Raw genomic sequence first — 26,999 nt, 5'->3', positions numbered from 1 at the left:
CCATAATTGTTATAATAAAATTAACTATTAAGAATTTCAAAACATAGTGAAGTCAAACCATTTTTCCCAAATCAATGCAGAAGGCATTTTAAAAAAAATTTTAAACATTAAAACCAGATATTATTTTTAAGGCTTTTTTTAAAACTAGTAATCTTGATGAATTTTTTAATAATTTTTAAAAAATAATTATTCAATAACAATTTATTTCATCTATATTAGCTTATTTCATAAAGCAAATTTAAACATCTTCGCTTCCAACAAGGCTGCAAGCAACCACTAATTAAAGTTGGAAATTACTGGAAGAAAAAAGATGAAGATTGTAGAGCAAGATAACGATTGGCAGACGACTTAAAGGATTGCAAATTATATAAATCAGGAAAGCAAGATGAAGGAAGTGAATTCCAAAGAACTGATGTTTGAGGAATAAAACTAGACAAAATAATAGTTTTTGGAGCACTGAGGAACAGTCACAGAAAAAGGATGAGACTTAATTGAATGACTAGAATGAATTTTAGTAGATGGCACAAGAGATGCTAGCTCTTTAGAGTAGTGCCCATTATAGAATTTGTAGAAAAGAGAAAGAGAAGCAACATTACGACGATGTGATAATAGTTGGAGGTTGGCTGCAAGAGCAGATCGAACTATGTTTACAATGCGTCTTTGAACCTTGTCTAAAAGAGAAAGGGCATCATTAGAAGATCCACCCCAGATATGGCAACAGTATTCCATACAAGGCCGGATTTGAGATTTATAGAGATAGAGAATAGAATCCGAAGTAAGAAAGTGTCGAACTCGATAAAGAGATGCAACCTTAGCAGATGCTAATTTTGCAACTGATTTGATATATGGTTTCCAAGAAAGTCGGAAGTAAAAGTTAATCCGAGAAGATGAAGAGTAGATGACTCATCAAGTACATTACCATTCATAAATATAGGAAGATCTAACTTATTGCGATAACAATTAGTTGAAAAAATTGAGTTTTATCTGTATTGAAGTTCACCAGCCACTGTGAGCCCCATGCTGTAGCAGAAGTGAGATCCTTTTCAAGCTCAAATGCCCCCTCCAAGCAATCAGAGAGTGTTGGCTTCTTATCACGACAAGAATAAATGGTAGTATCATCAGCAAACAATGCCACCTTAGATGCGAGAAAATATCTGGAAATCATTAATATAAATTAAAAGAGTATAGGGCCAAGGATAGAACCTTGAGGAACCCCTGAAGTTACAGAATAAGAAGAAAGGTGCTGTCCCTTGAGGACAACTTTTATACTACGATTGGAAAGGAAGATTCAATAATCTTAAAGATGTTGCCAGATACACCATAAGAAGAAAGCTAATGGAGAAGACCAGCATGCCAAACTTTATCAAAAGCTTTTGAAATGTCAAGAGCGATGACCTTAACCTCTCCACCTTTATCTAATGCATGATAAAACCTATCGGTTATTACTGTTAGCAAATCAGCTGTAGAATAAGAAGATCGAAATCCATATTGATGGTCAGAAAGTAAGTTATTAGATTCAAGATGAGAAGTTAAATGTTTGTTAATTAAAGATTCAAAAACCTTGCTTATGATAGGAAGAAGACTAATGGGACGGTAGTTAGACGAATCAGATCGCTCTCTAGAATTTTAGATGCTGCTTTCCAGCAGGCTGGAAAACAAGACTCTGATAAGCACTTGTTGAATAGTTTTGAGAGTATTGATGACAGCTCCGGAGAACACTTCTGCAAGACAATAACAGGTATGTTGTCCGAGCCACAAGCTGAAGAAGAGTCTAGGCAGAAAATCTCTTTAGATGCAGAAGCTTGAGTGATACAAATGTCAAGCAATGGATTAACCTGTTTGTTGGCAATATCAGGTAAAACGCAACAAGTGGAATCAAGAGAGGATATTGATGAAAAGTTTTTAGCAAACAATTCAGCTTTGTCTTTAGGTGAGGTGACAAAGTCTGAACCATACAAGAGAGGTTGAATTAAAGATTTGCCCTTATTATTAATACTATTAAAGATTCTCCAGAAGTCACGAGAGCCTAATTTTTGAGATGAGATGCAAGATTTCATGACCTGAGAATAGCGGGCTTTGGCTTTAGGCAAAACCTTTTTACAATTGTTTCTAGCAGTAATAAACAGACGTCTGTTTTCTGGAGAATTGTTTTACTGATAGATATGGAAGTAACGGTTTTGATCGGCAATCGCAGCAGCACAGTGTGAGGAAAACCATGGAGGAGAGTGAGGCTTGACCTGGAATCGTTGAGAGGGAACAAAAGATTCCATGCCAGCCTGAATCCACAAAGTTATGTAAGAAGCACTTTGGCGACAGGAAGACGAAAGATTTCTGCCTAAGGGCCATCATGAAGAAAATCGCGGAAAGAATCCCAGTCAGTTTAAGGTAGTTGTTAGGGGTACGATAATAGGGGGATTCAGGTGATGAAGAAGAATGAGATATTAGTTTTAGAGAGATCAAACCGTGATCAGAAGTGGTGAATTTGGAGAAACTGAGCATTGACTAGGATTAGAAACAAGACATAAGTCGAATAAAGAAGATAAATGATTGGGTTGTCTGGAAAGCGAGTTCAAAAGTTGACTATTTGATTTAGGGATTGAGAAAGGCAAAAGTTGTGGGCTTTAATGCCTGCAGAATCACTGACACTAGAACCAAGCCATTCAGAGTGGTGAGCATTAAAGTCACCGACAACAACTATATTGGCTGATGGATAAAGAGAGAGGGCTTGGTCAATATGATCAGAAATAACATCAAAAAGAGTGCAGTCTTGAGATGAAGGAGAGCGATATAGAACAAAGAGAAAGGCGATAGAGTGAAGTGGTGCTAAGCGCATGAAAGAATAGTCTGTGGATTCAAACCTAGTTTAACGTTAAATGGGTGAATTCTTACTAATGTAAATGCCCAGGCCAAGCATGTGACTATTGGAGTCTTAAAGGAAGATAACCATCAACACAAAGATTGCAAGATGAGACTGAACTCAAATTAGTCTCACAAATAGCAAGTAGGTCTGGTGAACTTTGCAAGAGATAAGACTCAACAGAAGAAAAGTTACTTTGAAGACCCTAAATATTAGTGAATGAAAGGTTTAGAGAACTTGGTGATGATGATTGTTTTTTGTGTTTTATAGTTTTTGGTACTTTATTCATTTTTAAATTTGTTGAAGAACTTGACTCAAAGCATAGATAGTACTCAGAACACTGTCTAATAGCCCAAGCAATTGCCTCATTACTATTAATAAACTCTAAGTTGTAACAAAGGGCTTTAAATGTGGCCTCTGCAACGCACCCCAAAAGTACAAACAGGGACACCATCCATGCGCAACTTGTCACTGTTAGCATTTTGATATTTTTCAGCTCTTGATGGAATCAGCCTCTCTGAGAGCTACCACAGAGTTCGGGAAACCTGACTACCAGCCAGCCTCAGAACCACAAAACTGAGTTTTAGAGCTGTACCCTTATTAGGAGATAATTGAATGAGTTGCCTAGTCATAAAAACAGAGACGCAAGCAAAACCCATGCATTGAGTCAAGAAGATCCAGCATTCAACATCCTAAACTGGAAACAATGTATTAAAAATACATCTGTGCCACCCTAATCGATGAATTTTGAATTTTTTGATTTTATGGGGTTTTGAAAAATGGCTGTAGAAATACTCTAATAATAAAATATGAAAATTTGAAATAAAAGCAGTTTTATTAAAAAAAGATAAAGGCAAGTATTGTTTTATCTTTTGTAGACAACTATCTTTTGTTGTGTTATATTTTTTTACTAGGTTTTTTTTATTATTTAGATATTGAAAAACTTTTTTAAAAATGTAAATTTTTTTATATTTGTTTAATATTTTAATTTTCTAAATAATTTTTTTTTTCTTTTTTTTGTCTTTGCAAAGTTATTAAATCAACCTATAATTATTGAGTTATCTTATTTTAACTTGGTAATCTTTATTCTTAACCTTTTATTTGTTAAATAATTAATTTAATTATGTAGATTAATTATACATCTTATACATTATTTACAAATTTTTTTTTCTTGTTTTTTGCAATCAATGAATCGTTGAAATACCACGCATAAAATTTTGAATTTAGAAGGAAAAAAATTTGTTATTGTACTTTTTTTTAATTTTTATAAATTATTTTTTAAATATTTTTCTTATGTTAGTTTACGCAAGAAAATTTAAAAATAAAAGAATGGGATGAAAAACACACAAACTCAGTCAACTTTAAGACATCAAAGTCAATCAGTGTATCAAAAAAAGAGAACAATAATCGAAGACATTTAGGTGATCACATTCAAAGACCAGATTTGGCTTATAATGGAATAACGGTACGATTTTGTTAATGTAGAATAATAAAATAATATCAAAAAATAGATTTTATAAAAAGTTGTAAATTTTGTGATATAACAAATAAAATATTTAAAGACTTTAGAATATTAAAACTTTTTATGTTAAACTATTTTAATAAAATTTTGATAGATCCCAGAAGACATTGCAATCACAAATTCAATAGTCAATAGTTTGAGCTCTGGTAAAGATATCAAACACATAGCTGGCATTGATCATGTTCGTGTTAAAGGTCATTATGGACCCTATCATTTTGATGAATCTGCAGGAAAGCCTTATCGTTATGAACATCATTCATATCCAAGCCAATGGAAGAAAAATATTGTTATTCAAAATCAATCCAAATCAAAATTTAATAATTCATTTAAATCTTTATTTAAAAGTGTCCACATACAAAATGTTTACCACCAAAATATCTACAATATTTCTCCGGATAGAATTAAAGTATTATTTTTTTTATTTTCAAAAATATTAACTTCTGTTAAGTCTTTTTTTTTTTTAGTGTTTTAAATATTCCCTCTTTTTTTTAGACACATTTCCATACTCTTTCACAAAGAATACCAAATAGAGATATTTATCACCCATTATACAACAAAAAAAGTAAGAAATTATTTAAATCTAGCTAGTACCATTTATTGAAAATCTGTACTTTAGTGTAGTATGGTAACCATGGTTTGCAGGTATAAACAAAAAACTTGTTTCTGTATAATATTCAAATTTTAATGACTCGTAATAGTTTATTTTTACATTTCACATTTACATTATCAACATTTTATTATTTTGTTTAACTTTTTCCATAACATTTAATTATAAGATAGAATTTAATTAATTTATGTATTTAATTAAATATGAACTTTTCAATGGCAGATATTAGTTTATTTAATTTTAATCTTTGTCTGGGTAAGTTTGTTGAGCAAATAGAAAGGCAATTTATGTTATTATTTTAAAAAGACGTATGTGTGTTACAAAAAAAAAGAAATTCTCAATATGATTATTGTAACAAATTAAAAATAGTATTGTGCCGCTTTGGATTACAAAGATATTAGCCGCAATATATGTATATGTTTATGAAACATTCTGTATATTATACATGACGTTGTCTGTCAAGGTAATTCTAAAGTTTAAAAAATTGAACTTAAGATAAGTTTAAACTGATTAAATCATTAACTTTGAATAATTCAAAATGAACAATCAAAAAACAAAAGATGAGTTTTGCTTCAAAAAACTTAATTTTACAAATTTTTGAAAATTTTTTAATTTTAATAGAATCAGCATAAGAAATTGCAATCTTCGTACCTGGTTTTTATTTTTTAATCGAAACACATTGCTAATATCAGTAATTACAGTGTGACTGGATTTGAAAAATAGGAAGTGTTATTTGACAGATGAAGATATGTAACATAATTCTGAACATAATAGAGTAGTATATTGTTTAAAATTATTATTTTTTAAACATTTAATTGTTTAAAAAACATTTAAATTACTTAGAGATAAATGTCATGATTATTTGATTATTTCTCCTAAAAATTATTTCTCCTATCCTAATAAAAGCATGCACAATAGTTAATTTTTAAAAAACAATGTTCATGTTACAGGGTGGCCACGCCTCTTAAAAAATCCTAAAATTTCCTAATATTTGAAAAACATCCTAAAAAGACCTAATTTCTTCTAAAGTATAGATGATTTTCTCAAATACTCCTAAATTCTCCTAAGTTATTTGTTCTGAGTATAATGCATAAACTATTATCAGCCAATCAACAATAAAGTTAATGTAATGGTTCTAACTTAAAGTTTTGTATACTGAGAGAAAATAAGTTGCTCAAATGTATTTAATACTTTTGAAATATATTACTAATTTAAAACTTATATTCTAAAACAAATTCAAGCTTTTTTTTTCTTATTTCTGTGTAAGTTCTGAACATCAAAATTATTTTTATTAAAATTTTATTTTAATTAAGTTGACCTAAAATAATTTTATATTTTCAGAATAGAAAATGTCAGTCAAATATTAAGCTAAATTTTAAAATGTCAGTCATATATTAAGCTAAATTTTATATTTTAATAAAATTTTTTTATTTGGTTAAGTATTATATTATATATTAGGTATGTTTGATGTATTATATTATTATGTTAGGTATGTTTGATGTATTATATTATTATGTTAGGTATGTTTGATGATTTTTTATTTCCAGATATCTTTCTTTTAACTCTCCTTTTTGCCAAAAGTTTTTTTCTAAAAATATAATTTTATAATATATTTGTTTTTTTTAACTTTTTCAATCATCACTTGTCATGAAATTGAGAAAGCCACCAGCTAAATGCTAAATTTATAAAATAAATTATTCAGCATTCTTTAACAACATTTTTTTCAAAATATATTCTGAATTTTTTAAATATGACCTAGATAATTGCTGTATGTTTAAAGGTTATATCTGTTGCAGATCTGGATACAAACACATAGAAAATACATGTTAATGAATGAAGATATAAACAATATATGACTGTGAGTGATAAAAGAAATACAAACGGTCATTGAGCTACCAGTTGCACCAAAGGTGTACACTGTGTACACTTAAGTTATATTTTTTTAATGGTATAAATATATATTTAACAGCATTGGAAAATTTTCTATAACATGCTTTTACATATTCACAAATTGCCACTACACTGCCATAATATGCAAAAAATGTTTTTAATACTGGGTACAAAAGTTTTCTTACTTTCAAATAATAATTTTTTATTCTGGTTTCTAGCTCTGCTTTTTTCTTAATTCTATCAGTGGCAATTCTGGGAATTAAAACTATTTTTATTTACATTTTTATTTTAATTAAGTTAACCTAAATTTTTTTGTATTTTTAGAATAGAAAATGTCAGTTAAATATAAAACTAAATTTCGAGATCATTGGTTAAATGACAATAATTATAAGCAATGTGTAAAAAAATTTCCCAACAATTTGTATTTGGTAAAGTGTAAGGTATGTTTGAAAGTTATATCTGTTGCAGGTTTGGGTACATTGGAAAAGCATTGGAAAAACATGCTAATAGTAACAAATATAAACAACATATGCATGTCTGTGATAAATATGCATTAAAAACTATTGTAGAACTACCAGCTAGCCCAAAAGCGGCACTGTGTCCACAGCAAACTTCTTTTCTTTTTATTGCAGAGTTGCAGTTAGCAAAGAAAGCAGAGATAATGTGGACAGTTGATGTTGTGCTTTCAAAACATTCTTTTCGATCAATTGCAAACAAATCTGAATTATTTACGGCAATGTTTAGTGATAGTTAAATAGCTAAACAATTTTCTTGTGGGAAAACAAAGTGCACTTATCTTGTGTGCTTCTGAGTTGCGCCATATTTTAAGGAAATTTTGTGTAAGACAAAATTTCCTTAAAATATGGTGCAAATCTGAAGCACACAAGCAAATCCATCTGACTCTTCTTGATAAGTTTTCAAGAAGAGTAGGATGGATTTGCATGTTAGATATTGGCACTCCTCATTAGAGATGGTAAAAACAAGATATTACAACTCTAAATTCTTGGGAAAAGTTGCTGCTGTCGATATTATGATAAATTTCTGTAAATGTATGAGTGGTTTAGAAGAAGATAAAATGCTCCAGGTTTCCATGTCCAATATGTCAATATGTCTTTCCTCTCTAATTTAAATGCTAATAGAAGTGAATGTGAACTCAGTCAGTTAGTATCAATTGGATCATGTGGCCTTTACACAATGCACTGTTCATTCAAGAATGGTACAAATGCTTCAGATTGGAAATTGAACAAATTACTGTCTTCATTGTATAAGATATTCCATGAGAGCCCTTCCGTTGTGCTGATTTGGATAATCTTACTCAAGCTCAGTCTTCAGACTATGCTCTACATTTCTGTAGCCATTGTTGGATTGAAGATGAGAAAGTAGCAAAGAGAGCGATGGAGAGCAAAGAGAGCGATGGAAATACGTCTCAAGATTATTGTGATTATTGACTTTTGGAAAAATTTACCAAAAAGAAAGCAACCTGGTCAGTGTAAACCTGGGCAAAATACCATTTATGAATACCTTTCTTCATGCTATAAAGATGTGTTAATCCCTATAAAGTTGCAATTTTTAAATGAAACTGCAAAATTTTAAAATTCTTTCTTGTTAGCTTTTTAAACCGACAATCCTACAACACCTTTTTCTTGTGGAAATGCTTGAGAATTCAATTAGGCTATTTTTATCAAAGATTATCAGAAAAGAAGTTTTGCCTGAAGCATCCACAACTTTTAAATTATTAAAAGTTGATATCAGTGATGTCAAAAATCAAGTGTTGGTCACAAAAATTGATTTTGAGTTTGGTTGCAGCTACTGAAATCTAGAAAAATTGTTAATGCACAGATATATAATTTTAAAACAGAAGTCCAAGAGTATTTAGTTTCAATGCGCAAACATATGGTTGAAAAAAGTGAGCTAAACTCATATTTTGCCAGATACTTATTATGTTTATCACCTTTGTACATTATTTTGACAAGTTGTTGCTAAAATTAGTTGCTTATAAAGAGATATCATTCTCAGCTGCTGATCAAGCCAAATTGCAGTATTCACAATTTTTAACTACTGTTGTAAAAGTGAACAAGGAGAAATTTCTTGGGTTCAAAACGAAAGTGATATACTGGATTCTTTTTTGGTTCAATATACAGATGCTTCAAGATTCAAGGACTTTGAATCTTGAAGCATCTGTAAATGAAAATTTACCAATTGTTACTAATATTATCCAATGGCCAAGCACAAGTAGAGGGTGGATTTAGTATAAGCGACCAACTTCTGGATAATAATATACTAACTGATACTCTTGTTGTACAGAGAATTGTACATGACCACATGTGCAGTGAAAATATAAAATTATCCTAAATGGCTATGACAACTAAACTTATGGGACATGTCAAGAATGCACAAAAACTATACTTAAGCAGTCAAAAAGTGAAGTCCCTGAAGGCCTTAAAAACTGATCATAATATTAAACTGAAAATTTTAATAAAGAGATTGCTAGTTATAATGAACAAATTCACACCCTTAAGGGTACCATACTTCAGCTCAGATATGATGCAGATGAGTATGCATTGCAAGTAGAAAAGTAGAAATCATTGATAGAAATCAAGTCAACCGTTCTAAAATCTAATGCGCTAAAGAAGGTTGCCTCTAAAAAGCAGGACCTACTAGAAAAAATTACTGCAGCAAAAAAAGTACTTATTGACAAGAATGCTGAGATTTATATTTGAGTTTTTTAACCGTTTTTTTTTTTTTGATTGGTTATTTCATTTTATGACTGGATAATATGAAGTTTAAAATTTTTTAAAATTGGCTGTGTATTGTTTATTTATGTGTATTTGTATGTGTATTTTTAATGATTTTTGATTATTTATTGTTTGTTACTTAGTCATAGAGTCATCTATTTAGTGCAATGTTAAATTTTATAAATTTCTAATTCAAGTTTGAAATTAATTTGTTTCAAGTTAATATTTTTTGTATGTGTAGAAATGTTAGATTATTTTAAATAACAGTGTTTAGGCTCTAATTTTATCTTATTTATTTTAGCTAGGCATTCTTACAGTTTTTAAATAAAATGAAAGTATTTTAGTGCCACTTTATTTTTGAAATCCTCCTAAAATCTCCTAAGATTTTTATTCTTTTTTTTTTCAAATTTGTTGGTAAATCTCCTTAAAATCCTTCTAAAATCTCCTAAATTATCTTAAATTATCCAAATTTTTTCAGACAAACATAGTGTGGCCACCCTGTGTTATTAAATATATAGATCTGACTGATATTAAACATATAGATCTGATTGTTATTAAACATATAGATCTGATTGATGCCAGTTCTTAAGAGAATCGTGATTATGAGAATCACAAAGAAAATATCTTAAACAAAAAAAGTTTAAAAATACTACCAAATAAATTTAGATTTAAGATTGAACCAAAAATGTTTTATAATAAAATATTTTATAATAATTTATTATACATGTTTTATTATAAATAATTTATATTATTCCTAATTTTCTAGAATTGCATTTTTTAGATAAGTTATCCAACAATTATGTTGGAGACAAGATTGTTAATAACTCGAATTATAATAAAGATATTGCAGGTATAAAAGGAACTGATCGAATTCAGGTTAAAATGCATCATGGGAACAGACTTTTTCATCAGCATGCAAGATCTTACCGGTATGGTTATCATCATCATTTTTTTCCTAAAAAATTCAGAAATCATAAGAAATCCCACAACATCAGTGTAAAGGTAAGGAATTATTAAAAAGATCTCTGAATATTTTGTTCTTTGGAAGTGTTTTTTTTTCTTTTTTTACATTGTTTTTTTTTATTTAAGCACAAAAGTTTAAAGTTTTAATGCCTATTTATTGCTTCTTAAGTCTTTGTTGAAATGAGTTCTTAGTCGTGTTTTTTTTTTTTTTTTTTTTTTTAGCATTATCTGGATAATTCAGCAGTTAATAACAATCTACCAATTAGTAAGTTTCCATGAAATATATCGTTCGACTCTAAAGTTTATCTTTGCATTATATTAGAGTTTACCGTTATAACATTTTATTCAAGTTTATCAAGTAAATCGTATTTACACGTTTTATTCAAGTTTTAACAAGTAAATCGTATTTACACGTTTCATACATGTTTTACCAAGTGAATCTTATCTACACGTTTTATTTAAGTTTTATCGAGTAAATCCTATTTACAAAAAGCATTTAATCATTAGTTGTATAGTTAAATTTAGGTTATATAAATACAAAAATACGTTCACGTTTTTTTTTATGCACAAGACAATTTTTATTTTGATAGATATTTTAATAGTTTTTTTTTTTTTATAGATATTTTTATTTTTTTTATAGATTTATTTTAATAGTAATTTTTATTTTAATAGATATTTTAATAGTTGTTTTTATAAATAAAATAGATACTTTGATAAAAAAATTCATTAGAATAAAATTCTAATGAATTTTATTTTAAACGTCTAGGCACAAAATAAGAACACAGTTTTAGTTAACCTTCACGGTTTGAAATAACTATGCAATTTTGATCAACGTCAAAGGTGGAAATGGCTTAATTTAACATTTTTTTATACAGATTTTCATGCGTAATTATTTTTATTCGGCCTTCTTTTATTAACCATAGGTATAACAAATGAGCAGTGAATATAAACAGCTAGATAATCTGTATATGGCTATTACTTATAGAATTTTAGACAAAGAAATTGAATAAGATCTAAATATATTATTATTTGAATGTTTGGTATTGAATGTTTGGTCCTACAATTTTTGTTGTAATGTTTACAATACTAAATATGGCCTGAAGAGAAAAGTAACTTTTAAACTCAAACAAATCAAATCAACTTGCAAACAAAGACTCCATAAAACTTAGTCATTCTCAGAAAATTGAAGAATCTGCTTATTAGTTGTAAATGATTTATGATTGCCTGAAAAAATCCGAGTTAAATTTTCAATGCGGTGTTTTTGTCATCATTATTTTTTCTGATAAAGAATTAAGTATACTTTTTGGTAGGTTGTGTCACTATGTTGTGCAAAAGCTCTAATTAAATTTTCTGAAAATTCTATCTTCCATAACTTATTTAATGCAAAGAATTGCCTTTTAAAGATAGCAAAGTTTTTATAGCAATAAGATAATGCAGAACAAAAACTTTCAAGTTGAATAAGCGAGATAGTTGAATAAGCAAGATAGTTGAATAAGCAAGATAGTTGAATAAGTAAGATAGTTGAATAAGCAAGATAGTTGATAATTTTCTCGCTTTGATATCAACGATGATGATCAAGAAACAGCGCTTAAAGTTGACAGTTTTGAACTTTTTCTTAGTAAATGGTAGCTCTCCATTTTTTAACTTTTTCTATTTCATAGCACTACACTTGCTCAGAAGAAAAATAAAGCCTGCAAGTTCACAGTTTTTTTTTTATATTTAAAATTATTTACTTTCTATAGAAAAATAGCATCCATTTAGAAAAATATCATCCACATTTTGATCCCAAATCCAAAAACAAAAATTGATTTACAACGTTTAAACAACTTCTCATTGTTTGCTTTCAGACTCTATATGACTATGTCTTAATAGGGAACTAAATTAATACATTGTTGATTCATGATGACGTTTTAATAACCAATTTGCTTCTTAAAAAGGAGTACAAAACCAAAAAACTTTGGGAAGGAAATCAAACTATGCAGATGTTTGTTGGTTAACTAAAAACGACTACAACATTTAACAGAATTAAATTCAAAAATTTATTTGATTTGATTTTCATTTGGATTTCATCCTATATTTTGCAAACAATGTTCTTATACCCGAAGATATTGTTGGTTGGCATAGGAACAGCCACAAATTGCTATAAAGACCAACCCAAAAAAGTATCCGTTTTTAACCAACATTTTTTGCTTACCAATATATTAAGTAGTGTGCTGAGTTGGCGGTGGCCGGACTTGAACTAGTTTTGCGTAACAGTCCAAGTCTTAACATTTTATTTAACGTTCTAACTAACTGAGCTATCCAGCCACTAATCCAGCCACTGTATTGGATAAGTTAAAATATTTTGTGACGTGTTAATTTTTAAATTGATTAATACAATAGTACAACACCCCAAAACGGCATCGATGAGGGCAACAGAAACACATATATGTATGTATGTGTATATATATATATATATATATATATATATATATATATATATATATATATATATATATATATATATATATATATATATATATATATATATATATATATATGTATATATATATATATATATATATATATATATATATATATATATATATATATATATATATATATATATATATATATATATATATATGCCCGTAGTAACCGGGGGGCAACAGGGGCATTCCCCTCCCCTAATAATTTTTCAAATAAATAATTTAGAGAAAATTGGTTGAAAAAATGACTTAAAAAAAAAAGGTCCTCAAAACTATTTTGTGGCCCTTTAATCGTGCACTGCTCCCCCCCCCCCCCCCTAATATAATTTTTGTTCCCGATATATATATATATATATATATATATATATATATATATGTATATATATATATATATATATATATATATATATATATATATATATATCATATATATATATATATATATATATATATATATATATATATATATATATATATATATATATATATATATATATATATATATATATATTTACAAAAGCGTATATGTAATTGTACTTTACAAAAACGGGCCTAATAAATTTTTACTAATAAATTAGTAAAAAAAATTTTTTTTTACTGCCAGTTTCTGGTTTTGTTAGAAAAAAGTTTAAAGCTCAAAAGCTTCAAAATTTATTATAAGGTACTTATTTCTGTTTCTGCATTTAAAAATTAATCGTGACATTTTGTTTGATAAATTTTAGTACGATGCTGTTTTTGATGTTTTATAACTTATTATAAATTTACGTACAACAAGAAATGTCGCTTTAACACTTATTTAAAATGGTATTATAGAAAACAGACTGAAAGTGTTGTTATACGCGTTGTTTAGGTTAAAATTAGCGAAAATTAAACAAAAAATTAATAAGACTTTTGCAAACATGTTTTTTCAAATTTGAATAAGCATTTCAAGCTTTAAATTTAGATTTTTTTTAAATAAATATTAAGTTTTTTTGTTCGTCAAAAAATAACGTTTTCGTTTTATTACTGCTATTTACTACTCTCGTCATTTTTTCAATTTTTGAATTGTTGCTGAAGAATGGAATAAAATGTGAATATTATTCCATTCTTTTTTTAGAATGTTTCTAGAATCGGTTTTTTGATGTTGGACACTCAATTCTTACTTTTTTACCCAGTTCATTCCATAATAGTTCAATTGAGTTGAGTTCAGGACTAAGAGGAGGCCATGTCATAACGTAACAAATTTTCATTATTTTTTGACTCTATTATGTAAAATAATTTTTACGTAATAATTATGTTTAGGGTCATTATCGTGCATCAGAATATAATTGTCACCAATTAATCGCAGTCTGGAAGGAATTGCATTTTTTTGTAAAATATCTCTGTAATGTTCTTTTCTCATAATGCCATCAAAGAACCCAAAACTATTACAGACCCTCTACCATGCTTTATTGTTGGAATAAGACATTGGCTTAACTAATAATTTTTCTTTAAAAGATCTTTTGACATAAACTCTTCTTTTATTTCCGAAATTTTCATATTTTGATTCATCTGTCCAGAGTACTTATTTCCAATCATCCATCTTCCAATTTTTGTGTAATTTTGACCTATGCAATCTCTTTTGTTATTTACCTTTCTGCAAATATGGTTTTGGACAGCAACACAACCATGTAGATATTGTTCTTGTAATCATTGTTTGAGTTTACATACAGACAATTTTTTCTTGACCACGGTTAAAATAACTGATATTTCTGGAGCATTTAACAATCGTTTGCGCTTACTAATAATTTTTACTTGTCAGTCATCAGTATTTGTTGTTATATGAGAAGGAACTGGTCGATTTCTGTCTTCCAATCTTCCAGTTTCTTCATGTCGATGTATTGTGTAACTAACCATTGATTTTGTCAGATTTAATTTTTATTCAATTTTTCTAACAGCATATCCTTCTTAAAGCAAAGTAAGTATTGCTGCTCATTTTTCTATAATTATTGGCTTGTCTTTAAGCACTTTTTGTTTTATAATTTTGAATTTACATTGAAAATAATAAATAACCTTTGAATTTTGAAACTAAACTGAAAATATTTAATAAATTACCTTTATATCCTGCACATAAAAATGTTCACAACTCACACAAAAATATATAAAATAACTATATATAAGACAGTAAAATAAAAAGATACTTATCAAGTGGTGAAATAAACAGATTCTGATTTGTACAGGAATATCTATTTATTAGTTTAGGCCGACAAGATTCTAACATAAATGTGTTAATCATCTTAAACCAACTTTGTTTAGAATTTTTTGATGTAAATTTTGTTTAACTTGATTTATTTTCATTTAAACATAAATTCTGGTAATAAAAATTAATCATGTTATAATGTAATTACGTTTAAACATTTTACTTTAAAAAGAATCTGTTATTCAAACTTCTATGAGTGGCAGTATATATATATATATATATATATATATATATATATATATATATATATATATATATATATATATATATATATATATATATATATATATATATATATATATATATATATATATATATATATATATATATATATATTTATTCACGCACACACATAAATATATATATATATATTTTTTTAAATGTTGACATCTTCAATCGATTTTATTTGTATAAGTATTTTAAAATAAAACTTCTTTTTATGGATTAATATCTATTTGTTAAAAAAGTTTTTTATAAGGTTTATAAGCTTTTTTATAAGGTAGTTAATTCTACAAATGAAAGTGTTAACAACAAAAAAGATCTCATGAAGAATCAACATTTCCTAATGTCTCCAAAAAGATTTGTGTCTTTACCCTGGATTCCTAAAATCAGACCTAAGTTAAGAGTTTTTAAAAAAGCAGGATACGCACCAGTGTTGAAGTCTCCAAAAAATCTCCAAAGTCTACTAAGTTCCAAAAATAAACCTACTCTACCAGTTAATTCCTATTCTGGTGTTTACAAATTAGAGTGCTCTTGTGGTAAATGTTATGTTTGTGAAACTGGACTAAAGATATTATCTCAGATATGCCAGTATCAAACAAGTGAACAAGATATACAAGGTAAACAGGAAAATTCAGGTGTAGCTGAACATTCCAAAATTTGCCGATGAAATTTCCACTGGAATGGTCGCAATACCTTAAAAATAAAAACAGATAGTTATATATATAAAAGTTAGGGAAATACAATTATATACATATATACATATACATATATATATATGTGTGTGTGTGTATATATATATATATATATATATATATATATATATTAGTTGAAAATCACTTAACAAAAATTTTTTCCATTTAACATTGTGTTTCATCAACAAAGATTCATCAGAAATGCTACTACTAATATATAATTGCTCTGTTCTTTTAAGAACATTGAGCACTCTATTGTGTAGAATACTTTTTAAAGTTGTTTAAATATATATATATATATATATATATATATATATATATATATATATATATATATATATATGTATATATATATATATATATATATATATATATATATATATATATATATATATATATATATATATAATATATATATATATATATATATATATATATATATATATATATATATATATATATAGATATATATATATATATATATATATATATATATAAATATATATATATATAGATATAGATAAAATAAGATCAAATAAAATATATTCTAAGTAAAGTTTTTACATCACGGATATTTATTATTATTCTTATTAGTATTAAATACTAATATGAAGTGAGCACCTGTCAATTTCAATTATAATAAAAAGAGGGATATCAATAATCATTATAATACAAGTAAGAACAATAGTAGTAATTATAATTGTTGTCAACTTTCAAACATTTTTAAATATTTAATTTTATATGTTTATCTAAAAAATTAGGGAACTTGCAGATACTCGAAAAAAAGAGTAGTATAAAAAATAATCACGATGGAAAAGCATATAGAAGACAGATTTTTACAAGAGTACAACATCCCCACCATCTTGTCATAGATAATGTACCTGTAAGATTTTTACCTTTAAATGTAGTTTTTTTGTTTCTGCCATTAGCTTTAGTTTTTACTTGTTAATGGTATCTTTATTACAGTTATTATGATTGTTAGGTTCACTATAATGGTCAAAGATTTGGAAATGGTGAACCAGAGTATATTTTAGATCAAAACTATCCAGTGCCACCAAGGTTCAGAAGTAAGGAACGGAAAATTTGTTAGATCAAATTTATGATATAAAGTTCAAAGATGACAAATTTTTAAAAAGTAATAATATTTTTTTAGATTATGGAAGGGTACCATTTTCTTTAGCAAATCTACAAATGGCCCTTATAAATAACAATATTCATGGAAGAGGACACTCATTTGATCAAATATTTCAAAGTGTTCCAAATCCCCCTATTCCACAACAGGTGTTTAACCATCTTATTGGAGAGCGAAATCCATTCAAAATTGAAGATTCAGGTGAAGCAATAATTGCATCTGCTGACCCAATTTTGGAAAGATACAATCCTGGACAGGAATATTACAATGGGGTTGATACTAACGCTTTGTTACCAATCGGAAAACCTTTTTCATTGTTAAACAAGAATACAAAATATGGGTATACGAGTAATAGTATTCAGGTAAAAATCATAATTATCTAAATTTATTGAATGATTATTGTGATTTAAACCAGCGTAGTTGTGTGCCCATGTGCGTGCATGCATGTGTGTCTACTAAATTGTTGTATCAGTAGTTGCTGTTATAATGTAAATATATTTAATTTTTTTTTTTTTCAATAATTTTTATTATTTAGACTTTATTTTAGGTTCCAACTAATGATTTAGTAACTGAAAAGATTCTTAATTACTTGAGTGCTGGTTACGACATCAAAGACAATTTTAATGTTGCTAAAGGAATATTAAGTGATCAATTGGCTCCACCAACATTATTTTTTAAAGAACAGAAAAGAAAAGAGTTAAAACCATCTAGTGCTTCTAATGTAGCTAATGGAAATTTAGATGATGGGTTTAATGAAAACTTTCCAGACATGGAACCAATTTTGAGAGGTAAATTATTTATGGAGATTAAATCTTATATATAAAGCAGTGTTTCCCAACCTTTTTAGTGCCATGCCCCACCAAAGCTCATAAAAACTTGAAATGTCCCCCCATGTTACATATGAATAATTTTTAATGTTATAAATTTTTCATAAGTAGCATAAATGATATACTGCAGGAAGAAATCACAAAAAGTTATTTATTAAACAAAAATCTCAAGTAAACAAAATATAGTCAACAATATATAAGTAAATAAAATACATCAGGTATTCAAGTTTAAAATAAATTAAATTTAGTGAGATCCTTGATGCTGGTTATAAAGAGATTTTATATTGGGTTCCAATTTTGTTAGCTTCATTCTTAGATCTTCCCGTTGTGTTATATCCAAATGATTTCTTTTTTTAAGTAACAAATCAGTTATGGCACTAAATCCGCATTCAGCTAAATATGAAAAATGAAACGATAATAATAGTTTTCTTGCACATTCTGTTGTGCTTGGATATTTAATTTTGGTCTCTTCAAAAAATCATGCCATCGATCTTTTTATATTAGATAAAGTTTTAACTGACTCGTCAATCTGCATTTCTGCTATTTCTTCTTAGTACTGCATATTTGAAATATGAGATAAATTAACTAACATTGGCTGCATCAACCAATTTGGAAAATCAATTTCTTTCAAATCGGAAAATCTTCCTTTTAAATCAGTAGATAAGTTTTTTAGATGCTCGACAATATTAAGTATAGCGGCATCAGTTACTTCACATTTTTAAAGCCAGTGAAACTTTTCAAATTGTTTTTGGTAAATGTCTTTTTCAAATAGTTCAATAGATGTAATAAAACCAAATATCTTCACTTTTGCATCGACAAGAGTTTTATTTGTTCCTTGAAGTTCTTTATTCAATATATTTAGTTTTTCAAAAATATCAGTTAAATAACTCAAATATGCCTTATAATTGATCGTTAACAGATATTGCATTTCAGTTTTGTTGCTTAAAAAGACACTAAAAGTATCAAACAGTTCCATAAATCTTTTTAAATAGTTCCCTTTGGAAAGCCATCTTACCTCAGTGTGAAGTAAAAGTCTCACATGGGCTTTGTTGTTTTCTTCACTAAATAATTTAAAAATGCGCTCTTGTTTTGTACTTGCTTTAATAGAATTAATGCATTTTACAACCAAGTTCATTATTTTATTTAGAACAGGAGAAAGATTTTTAGCTACCAAGTTTTCCCTGTGAATAATACAGTGCACAAGAAGCATATCTGGATTTTCATCTTCCATCAGTTTTAAGCAACCAATTTTTTTGCCCATCATTTTAGGAGCACCATCAGCAGCACAGGACATTATATTTTTCATCAGTATTTTATTCGTATCTAAGCAACTTTTTAGAGTACTATATATATCTTTAGCGGTAGTGCTGCTTTTTAATGATTTGCAAAATAACATTTCTTCAGCAAAATTATTATTATCAAAGTATCTGACATATGTAAGTAGTACTGCTTCGCTGTCTCGCAATGTTGATTTGTCCATTTGCACCGAAAAAAGTCTTGTTTTTAATTTTTCAATAAGTTGTATTTCAACATCTTTACTCATTTTGTCGATTTTTCTGCTGATAGTATTGTTACTTAGTGGCATGATTAACTGCTCTCCTATTGTATGATTTATCCCAGATTTAGCGATGAGTAATGAAATTTGATAGCTAGTCTCAAGAGTGCGATTAATATTAACATTATGAGCAGTAAAGAGAGACTTTAAAGTTGTTCTTTTTTCATAATTTTTCTTTAAAATTTGAAAATAATTCAATTTGAATTAATTTGATCTTTGTGTTTTGCCTTCAAATGTGCTTCATTTGAAGGCAAAACACAAAGACGACCTGGTTTCATTGATTCATTGCTCAAGCATTGTTGGCATAATAGACAAAAAGGTAACCGTGCATCATGGACAGCAGGTATGAAACCAAATTTTAAATACTCTTCCGAGTACTGCGGAATTATTTCTTGCTTGCACTACTCATGGGCTAAAAAATGAATTTCAAATCAATTAGGAAATTAAAAATATATATTTTGTAATGTTTCATATTCTTATTTATTATTAAAAGAGAATCCACGTTGGTTTTTGTATTATATTTATTTCTATATTTGAGTATTAAGTTATAATTTAAATTGAATATTATTTATATTTCTTTATTTTTCTATGAGGCATCTAAATTCTAAATAATTAATTAAATATATTTACAATTATATTTACTTACCATTTATATTTAAATATCACTTATATTTATTTATAAAATGCATTAAAAATTTGAAAACAATGATAAATTCAAACAACTGCTTTTATTTCTTGCAAGCACAGCACTGCTTTTATAAGCACTGCACTACTTTTATTTCAAATTAATGGTAACGCACATTGACAGAATGATACAAGCAACTGATAATCCTAGTCCAAATTCTAGTTTTCTAAATCAAATCCTAGTTTTCCGAATTAGTTTTTTGAATCCAAGTTTGCCAAAGCAAATCTTAGTTTTCCGAATGCATTCCAGCAAAAAAATTTTGCATGATGCACTTCATAATGAACATTTCGTGGAGATTCAACTATGTGGGTAAATTTAGACTAAAAAAGTCCTTTTTTTTTTCCATTGCCCCCGGACAATTGAATTGCTCCCTGAAAATTTCCTACGACCCACCGGTGGGGCGTGCACCCCATGTTGGGAAACACTGATATAAAGTATTTTAAAAGTACTTTTATTTATTTATTTTTATTTTTTTAGTAATTTTTTTTTTTTATACAATGTTATAGTAAATTTGCTAATAAGAAAGATATTTTCTCTGTTTTTAAATCATAGAGTTTTGTTTGTTTTTTTGCAAGCTTTTACAAATTCTTTTATAAAATCATTTATTAGAAGAAATACTACAATGCTTCATTTTATTTCTCATTGTTTTAGAAAGTTTTTAAAAAGCATTATATTTAATTCCGTGTCAAACTTTGAGTCATTAATTTAGTTTTTGATGTTTGGATTTATTAATTTACTTTTATTACATCACATGATTAAAATTTACTATAAGTTGTATTCATTTAATATGTCAACCATTGTATAACAGCCACTAACATTTTAAACAAGTTTTTGTTAAAGCACTTTTTATTATATATATATTTTTTATAAAGGATATCATCATCATCATCACCGCCAACTCTCAAAACATCAAAAAATAAAGAATACTATTCATCAACCGAAATCTCATGATGTTTCATTGGATGTCAGTCATGTGTTTGATCATGAAGACAGTTTTAATTTTGCTCCGTCGAAAGGAGTTGTTGTGCCAGAAAAAGATGCTAGAAAAATTGGTAATGTTTTTGATCGTATGTGCAATAGATTTATTGAAAAAAATCTATTGCATATAAAATAAAATAACAGTTATTTTAATTGCAGTGTATTAAATATTTTCAAAATAAATATAAATGGTTTTTAACTTTAAGTTAAAAGAATAAAGTACAGTTTGTAAAATATATAGTAAAACAGGAAGCATGTTAATTATAAAAATAGTAACATAGTAACATAGTAGCATAGTAACATAGTAACAGAATTTAACTAAGTAAGGCTAAAGTTTGGTTAAATAATGATTGAAAAATGTTTGTTAATTTTTTATGAAGGTTTATATGACAAAGATTATCTTGAGAAATTGGGTGTGTGGGATGATTTCAAGTCACATCCTTCTACATGGATTGATGCTATTCTTAGAGATAATGATGCATGGGGGACAAAAGGAGGTAACTTTTTTATGCATTGCAATAAAGTAAATTAAAAAACAAACAGACATACTATTTTAAAAACAATGTGTTTTATAAAAAAAAATAAACTGTGTATATATATATATATATATATATATATATATATATATATATATATATATATATATATATATACACACACACACATACAGAGGCGTATTTAGATTTTTGGCGCCCTGGGGCACTAATTTTTTGAGCGCCCTCTTTTACAAATAACTGTCAACATTGATATGGGGTGATTATTGAAAAACAAAAACATTTTTAGTATAAACATATATATTAAGTTAAACTCACTTAAATTAAAAAAAATATATAGTTTTCTCTGTGAGTTTTATTTTGCAAATGTATTTATAATGTCAAGTTGATATCTATGGTAAGTGCGGAATCAATAAATAGAGTTGCTAACCTATTAAACGATCACCAGTCATTTCCAACCTCAAATAAAATTAAACCCTCTTTAATGCTGAAAATAATCTCTTGTACATTGGGCAGTATAGATATATCCTTAATGCTTTATCTACTTATAGTAGATATGCCATTAAGGATAGTTATATAGTTTTTGAAGTTTATCAGTTCTAATCATTTTACAAAAATCTATTATAGTTTTATAGTTAAAAATGTTTTTTTATAATTAAAAATGTAATCAATAATAGCATAATATGTGTTAATCCTTAAAGAGTCTCAAGTTTCAAAGTTTATTTTTCCTTCCTTGCAGTTAATTCTCTTTTTCTTTTGCATACTTTTCGACATAATTTGTGCCCCGATTTATTAATTGCTCTTTTCTTCTTCTTCTTCTTCTTCTTCTTCTTCTTCTTCTTCTTCTTCTTCTTCTTCTTCTTCTTCTTCTTCTTCTTCTTCTTCTTCTTCTTCTTCTTCTTCTTCTTCTTCTTCTTCTTCTTCTTCTTCTTCTTCTTCTTCTTCTTCTTCTTCATTTTCTTCTTCATTTTCTTCTTCTTCTTCTTCATCTTTCTCTTCTTCTTCTTTTTCATCTTCTTCTTCTTCATCTTCTTCTTCTTCATCTTCTTCTTCTTCTTCATCTTCTTCTTCTTCATCTTCTTCTTCTTCTTCATCTTCTTCTTCATCTTCTTCTTCATCTTCTTCTTCTTCTTCATTTTCTTCTTCTTCTTCTTCTTCATCTTCTTCTTCTTCATCTTCTTCTTCATCTTCTTCTTCTTTTTCTTCTTCTTCTTCTTTTTCTTCTTCTTCTTCTTCTTCTTCTTCTTCTCCTCTCTCTTTAATACATATCGAATCAACGATTCTTATAAACTTACAACTATTTTAAATCAATCTTAATTGACTGCAATTGTTTACTAGTTTTATTGAATCTTTCTACTATGTGGCTATTAAAGCTGTTTCAAGACTTTCTAATTTTAAATATTATTCATTAACTTCTGATCTAATGATTGACCTTTGTGGTTTATCATCTTTGATAAAAGACAAGTTATTTAGTTAATTTATTCCAATTTTTGTTTAAACTAATACTTGCATCAAATCTTGCTGACCACCTGGTATCTGTTTTTTAAGTGGTATGTTTTCTGTTTTAATTTAATTGTTCTGAAGTATTTCTCATCTATATGTAGAAGCACTAAAAATTTTATACATATTTTGAAGCAGAATAAAAAATTTGCAAGTGGACTTTGATCGACTTTTCAGTGATATTTTTGATCGTCTTTTGAGCAATTGTATTTTGAATGATAAAGAATTTGGATATTTAGTAGGCCTATGAGTCGATCTATGATTTGGACATGATAATAAAACAAAAATTTTTGTGATAATGATATAAAATAACTATATAATGATTTTCCATTCTGATGGCTGACGCCCTATTAAAACTTGGCGCCTGGGGCCAAAGCCCCCCCCCCCCTGCCAAAGCCCCCTGGGACCAAAGCCCCCTGGCTCCTTCTATAAAAAGGGTTACAGTCCTCTGTTAACCCTTTTTATTCTAAATTATAAACATTGAAAAAATTGAAAGGATAAAGCAAAAGCAGTGCTTTTCTAACATAAACAAATTGGGTAGTGATGCACAACTGTTCAAATTTTTTTTGTGTTCTTAGCATTCATGGCAGAAACAAGAGGATTTAACAGCACATTGCCAAGTAAGTGAATTTTGTATTGCAATAGTGTTTTAAAAGTAAACTATGCTTTATATAGTGTAAATCAATTTTTTTACTTGATTTGAATTCAAGTTTTGAAATTTGTTCTTGAAAAAATGTAGTTCTTATATAATATATGGCCCATTTATTACTTGTGATCCATATAAATTTTTGAACCTATTTTTCACCCATAATCCAGTTAAAAGACAATATTTTTTACTTACATTGCATCACAATGTCAATAACATTATATCAGAAACTGTTAGTCTTACAATTAAGGAATACATGAAAGACCTTAAATGAATGGATTGTTGTTTTATAATGGATATTTTGAGTTGTTTTTTTTTTTGAAAATGTGGATATTCATATATTTTGCCTGAAAACATATTAAAATATTTAATTAACAATATAACTAACAAAACTTTAATATATACTTAATAAAAATGTTTTAACCTAGAATCTTACATATTTTTAATATATTACAATTTTAATAAAACATATTTTGATAAACAATTTATTGTTATTCTAATTTTGATTTCTTCTAAATAATTTATAAACAAAGTACTTAGCAATATTTTATTTTCCTTTTATTTTATTTTAAAGATTAATAATAAAGACAAGGGGGCATCTTCTAGTGTCAAATTTGAATTTTTACCAAAATATTCTTGTTTAAAGTAATGCTTTTATAAAAACTGCTTTCATGCTTTTAAAGTTTTGGTGATGTTGGTTTTACAATTGTTCCATACAAATCACTTGTTATAAAGAAAATTGTGAAAATTAAAAAGAAAATTACAGAGTTACACAGAAAGAGTATATATTTAACTTAAGACTTATGAATGGATATTTATCACATTTTTTAAAGATTATGCATTAGTGTTAAGTTTGAATTAATGATAGAAAGCTTCTTGGTAATATATCACTCAGAAAATTTTTTATTTTAATTTCTCATTGCCAGTCTTTAATATCCAACTTTTTTTACAATATTAACTAAATTCAATAAAACATTTTTTATTGAAGTTTTTACAATTATTAATACTTTTTTCAATGATTGCTATATTTTTAGTTGACTTTTAATTCTTTTTTATTGGTTGCTATTGTTTTTAATCTATGTATTAAGTATCAAATTTTTTTTAGATTTGGTTTGAGAAATCGAAGATTTAATATATTAACATATAAATAGTTATATAAACATACAAAAATTATTTAAACATACAAATGATTACATAGCTTTTGTATTACTTTACCAAAAGTTTTTTTTTTCTTTGTTCTGTTTAAATTCTTTCTTGTTTTTTACTCGCTCTTTTGTATTTGTAGGTAGTTTAACAATATGTCGGGTTCCAGCTGATGTTGCTTTTTTGTTTGATGGTTCATTAGGTAATGAAAATAAAGAAAAATACTTCAATAGGTATATAGAGTTTGCTAAACAAGTTGTAAATTATCACCCACCTTCAATGCAAGGCTACCATTATGGAGCTGTTGTATACAGCGATACTGCAGAATTAAAGTTTAATTTTGACTTGTAAGTAATCTTTTTTTAAAAAAAAAATTCCTAGGTAAAATCTATTTGTAAATTATCATTTTTATATTAGGCTATTTTTTTATATTAGGCTACCACTAGAAACTTATTATTAACATAACGTAACATATTTTGATAGATTAAATAGATATAAATAAAGCTGTTTTTTATATTTAAAAAAAAAATTAAGTTAAACTTTTCACCTCCCCAATACCAAAGGGGTCCAATTAATAATATATATATAATTAATTAGTCCCCCTTCCTGAGGATCTCTCATTAATTTTATGTATATATATATATATATATGTATATATATATATATATATATATATATATATATATATATATATATATATATATATATATATATATATATATATATATATATATATATATATATATATATATATATATATATATATATATATATATATATATATATATATATATATATATATATATATATATATATATATATATATATTAGGGTGGCTCTTAAAACAACATTTTTGAAAAAAACCTGTTCCTACCCCTTTACTGTGTTCTATATAATACTAAAACATTAGGTTTAAAATTTTTTGAACAAAAAATTATTTTAGGGGTAGCTCAAGACCCCTAAAAATTTGACTGGTCCCTACTATTTTGAAAATGAAACTTCTAAAGTATGTCAACCTGGTGCTTAAAAGAAGCGAAATTATATGAAAACTTCAAAAATAATAACCAATTTATGTAAAAATAATTTTTTTAGACATAAATGCATAAAAACTATTGTTTTTAAGCTAAAAATAAAAATAGTCATTATTTTCAAGTTTTAAAAGAATAACTTTTTTAAACACGTTTTTTACGTAAATTGATTACTATTTTTGAAGTTTTTATATAGTTTTGCTTCTTCTGAGTACCAGGTTGACATACTTTAGAAGAACTTTTTTTTTCAAAATATTAGGGACCAGTCAAATTTTTAAGGGTCTTGAGCTACCCCTAAAATTATTTTTTGTTAAAAAAATTTTAGGCTTATATAATTTTATAATATATATATATATATATATATATATATATATATATATATATATATATATATATATATATATATATATATATATATATATATATATATATATATATATATATATATATATATATATATTTATGTATATATATTAGACCATTTCAAAATTGTATATAAAACAATAATTTTTGAACTTTATTTGGGCTACCCTTTGATTTGATTATTTTAGATTTAGTTGCATAAAAACTATATTTATTTAACTAGAAATAAAAAAAGTGCATATTTACAAGTTTTAATAAAAAAAAAAAAATTTAATTTATTTGTAATAGTCTTAAAAAGTGCTTTTTTTTACAATAGGTTTTAAAATCTAAACTTCTTATAGTATTTGTGTTAATAAGATATAAATACATTGAATTATTTCACAACCCAGATGTAACCCACTGCTGTAGAGTAGAACCCCTCCTACGAAAGAATTTGAATTGATGTATGCAATTGCAAATTAACTACAAAATCTA

General features: G+C 26.9%; 1 protein-coding gene across 6 annotated transcripts in view; it reads left to right on the top strand.

Annotated features, from left to right (window-relative positions):
- Nucleotides 1–26,999, top strand: part of LOC100203332 (metacaspase-2) — a 68,810-nt gene that overhangs the window by 15,164 nt on the left and 26,647 nt on the right. For 4 of the 6 annotated variants that reach the window (XM_065812253.1, XM_065812249.1, XM_065812247.1 and 1 more), the window contains exons 7-19: nucleotides 4,158–4,322; nucleotides 4,474–4,785; nucleotides 4,872–4,941; nucleotides 10,393–10,613; nucleotides 10,797–10,839; nucleotides 16,936–17,057; nucleotides 17,157–17,241; nucleotides 17,328–17,668; nucleotides 17,854–18,094; nucleotides 21,246–21,425; nucleotides 21,732–21,848; nucleotides 23,924–23,969; nucleotides 25,281–25,481. In XM_065812253.1, the coding sequence (XP_065668325.1) occupies nucleotides 4,158–4,322; nucleotides 4,474–4,785; nucleotides 4,872–4,941; nucleotides 10,393–10,613; nucleotides 10,797–10,839; nucleotides 16,936–17,057; nucleotides 17,157–17,241; nucleotides 17,328–17,668; nucleotides 17,854–18,094; nucleotides 21,246–21,425; nucleotides 21,732–21,848; nucleotides 23,924–23,969; nucleotides 25,281–25,481 (2,144 nt within the window). Of the gene's footprint in view, nucleotides 1–4,157; nucleotides 4,323–4,473; nucleotides 4,786–4,871; nucleotides 4,942–10,392; nucleotides 10,614–10,796; nucleotides 10,840–16,935; nucleotides 17,058–17,156; nucleotides 17,242–17,327; nucleotides 17,669–17,853; nucleotides 18,095–21,245; nucleotides 21,426–21,731; nucleotides 21,849–23,923; nucleotides 23,970–25,276; nucleotides 25,482–26,999 lie in introns of all 6 variants that reach the window. The other 2 variants (XM_065812251.1, XM_065812248.1) reach the window with 1 other exon arrangement.

The sequence above is a fragment of the Hydra vulgaris genome, chromosome 12 (assembly GCF_038396675.1).
Source record: "Hydra vulgaris chromosome 12, alternate assembly HydraT2T_AEP".
NCBI lineage: Eukaryota > Metazoa > Cnidaria > Hydrozoa > Anthoathecata > Hydridae > Hydra > Hydra vulgaris.
The sequence above is the reverse complement of the archived record's forward strand: the minus strand, read 5'-3'. Positions and strand labels throughout refer to the sequence as shown.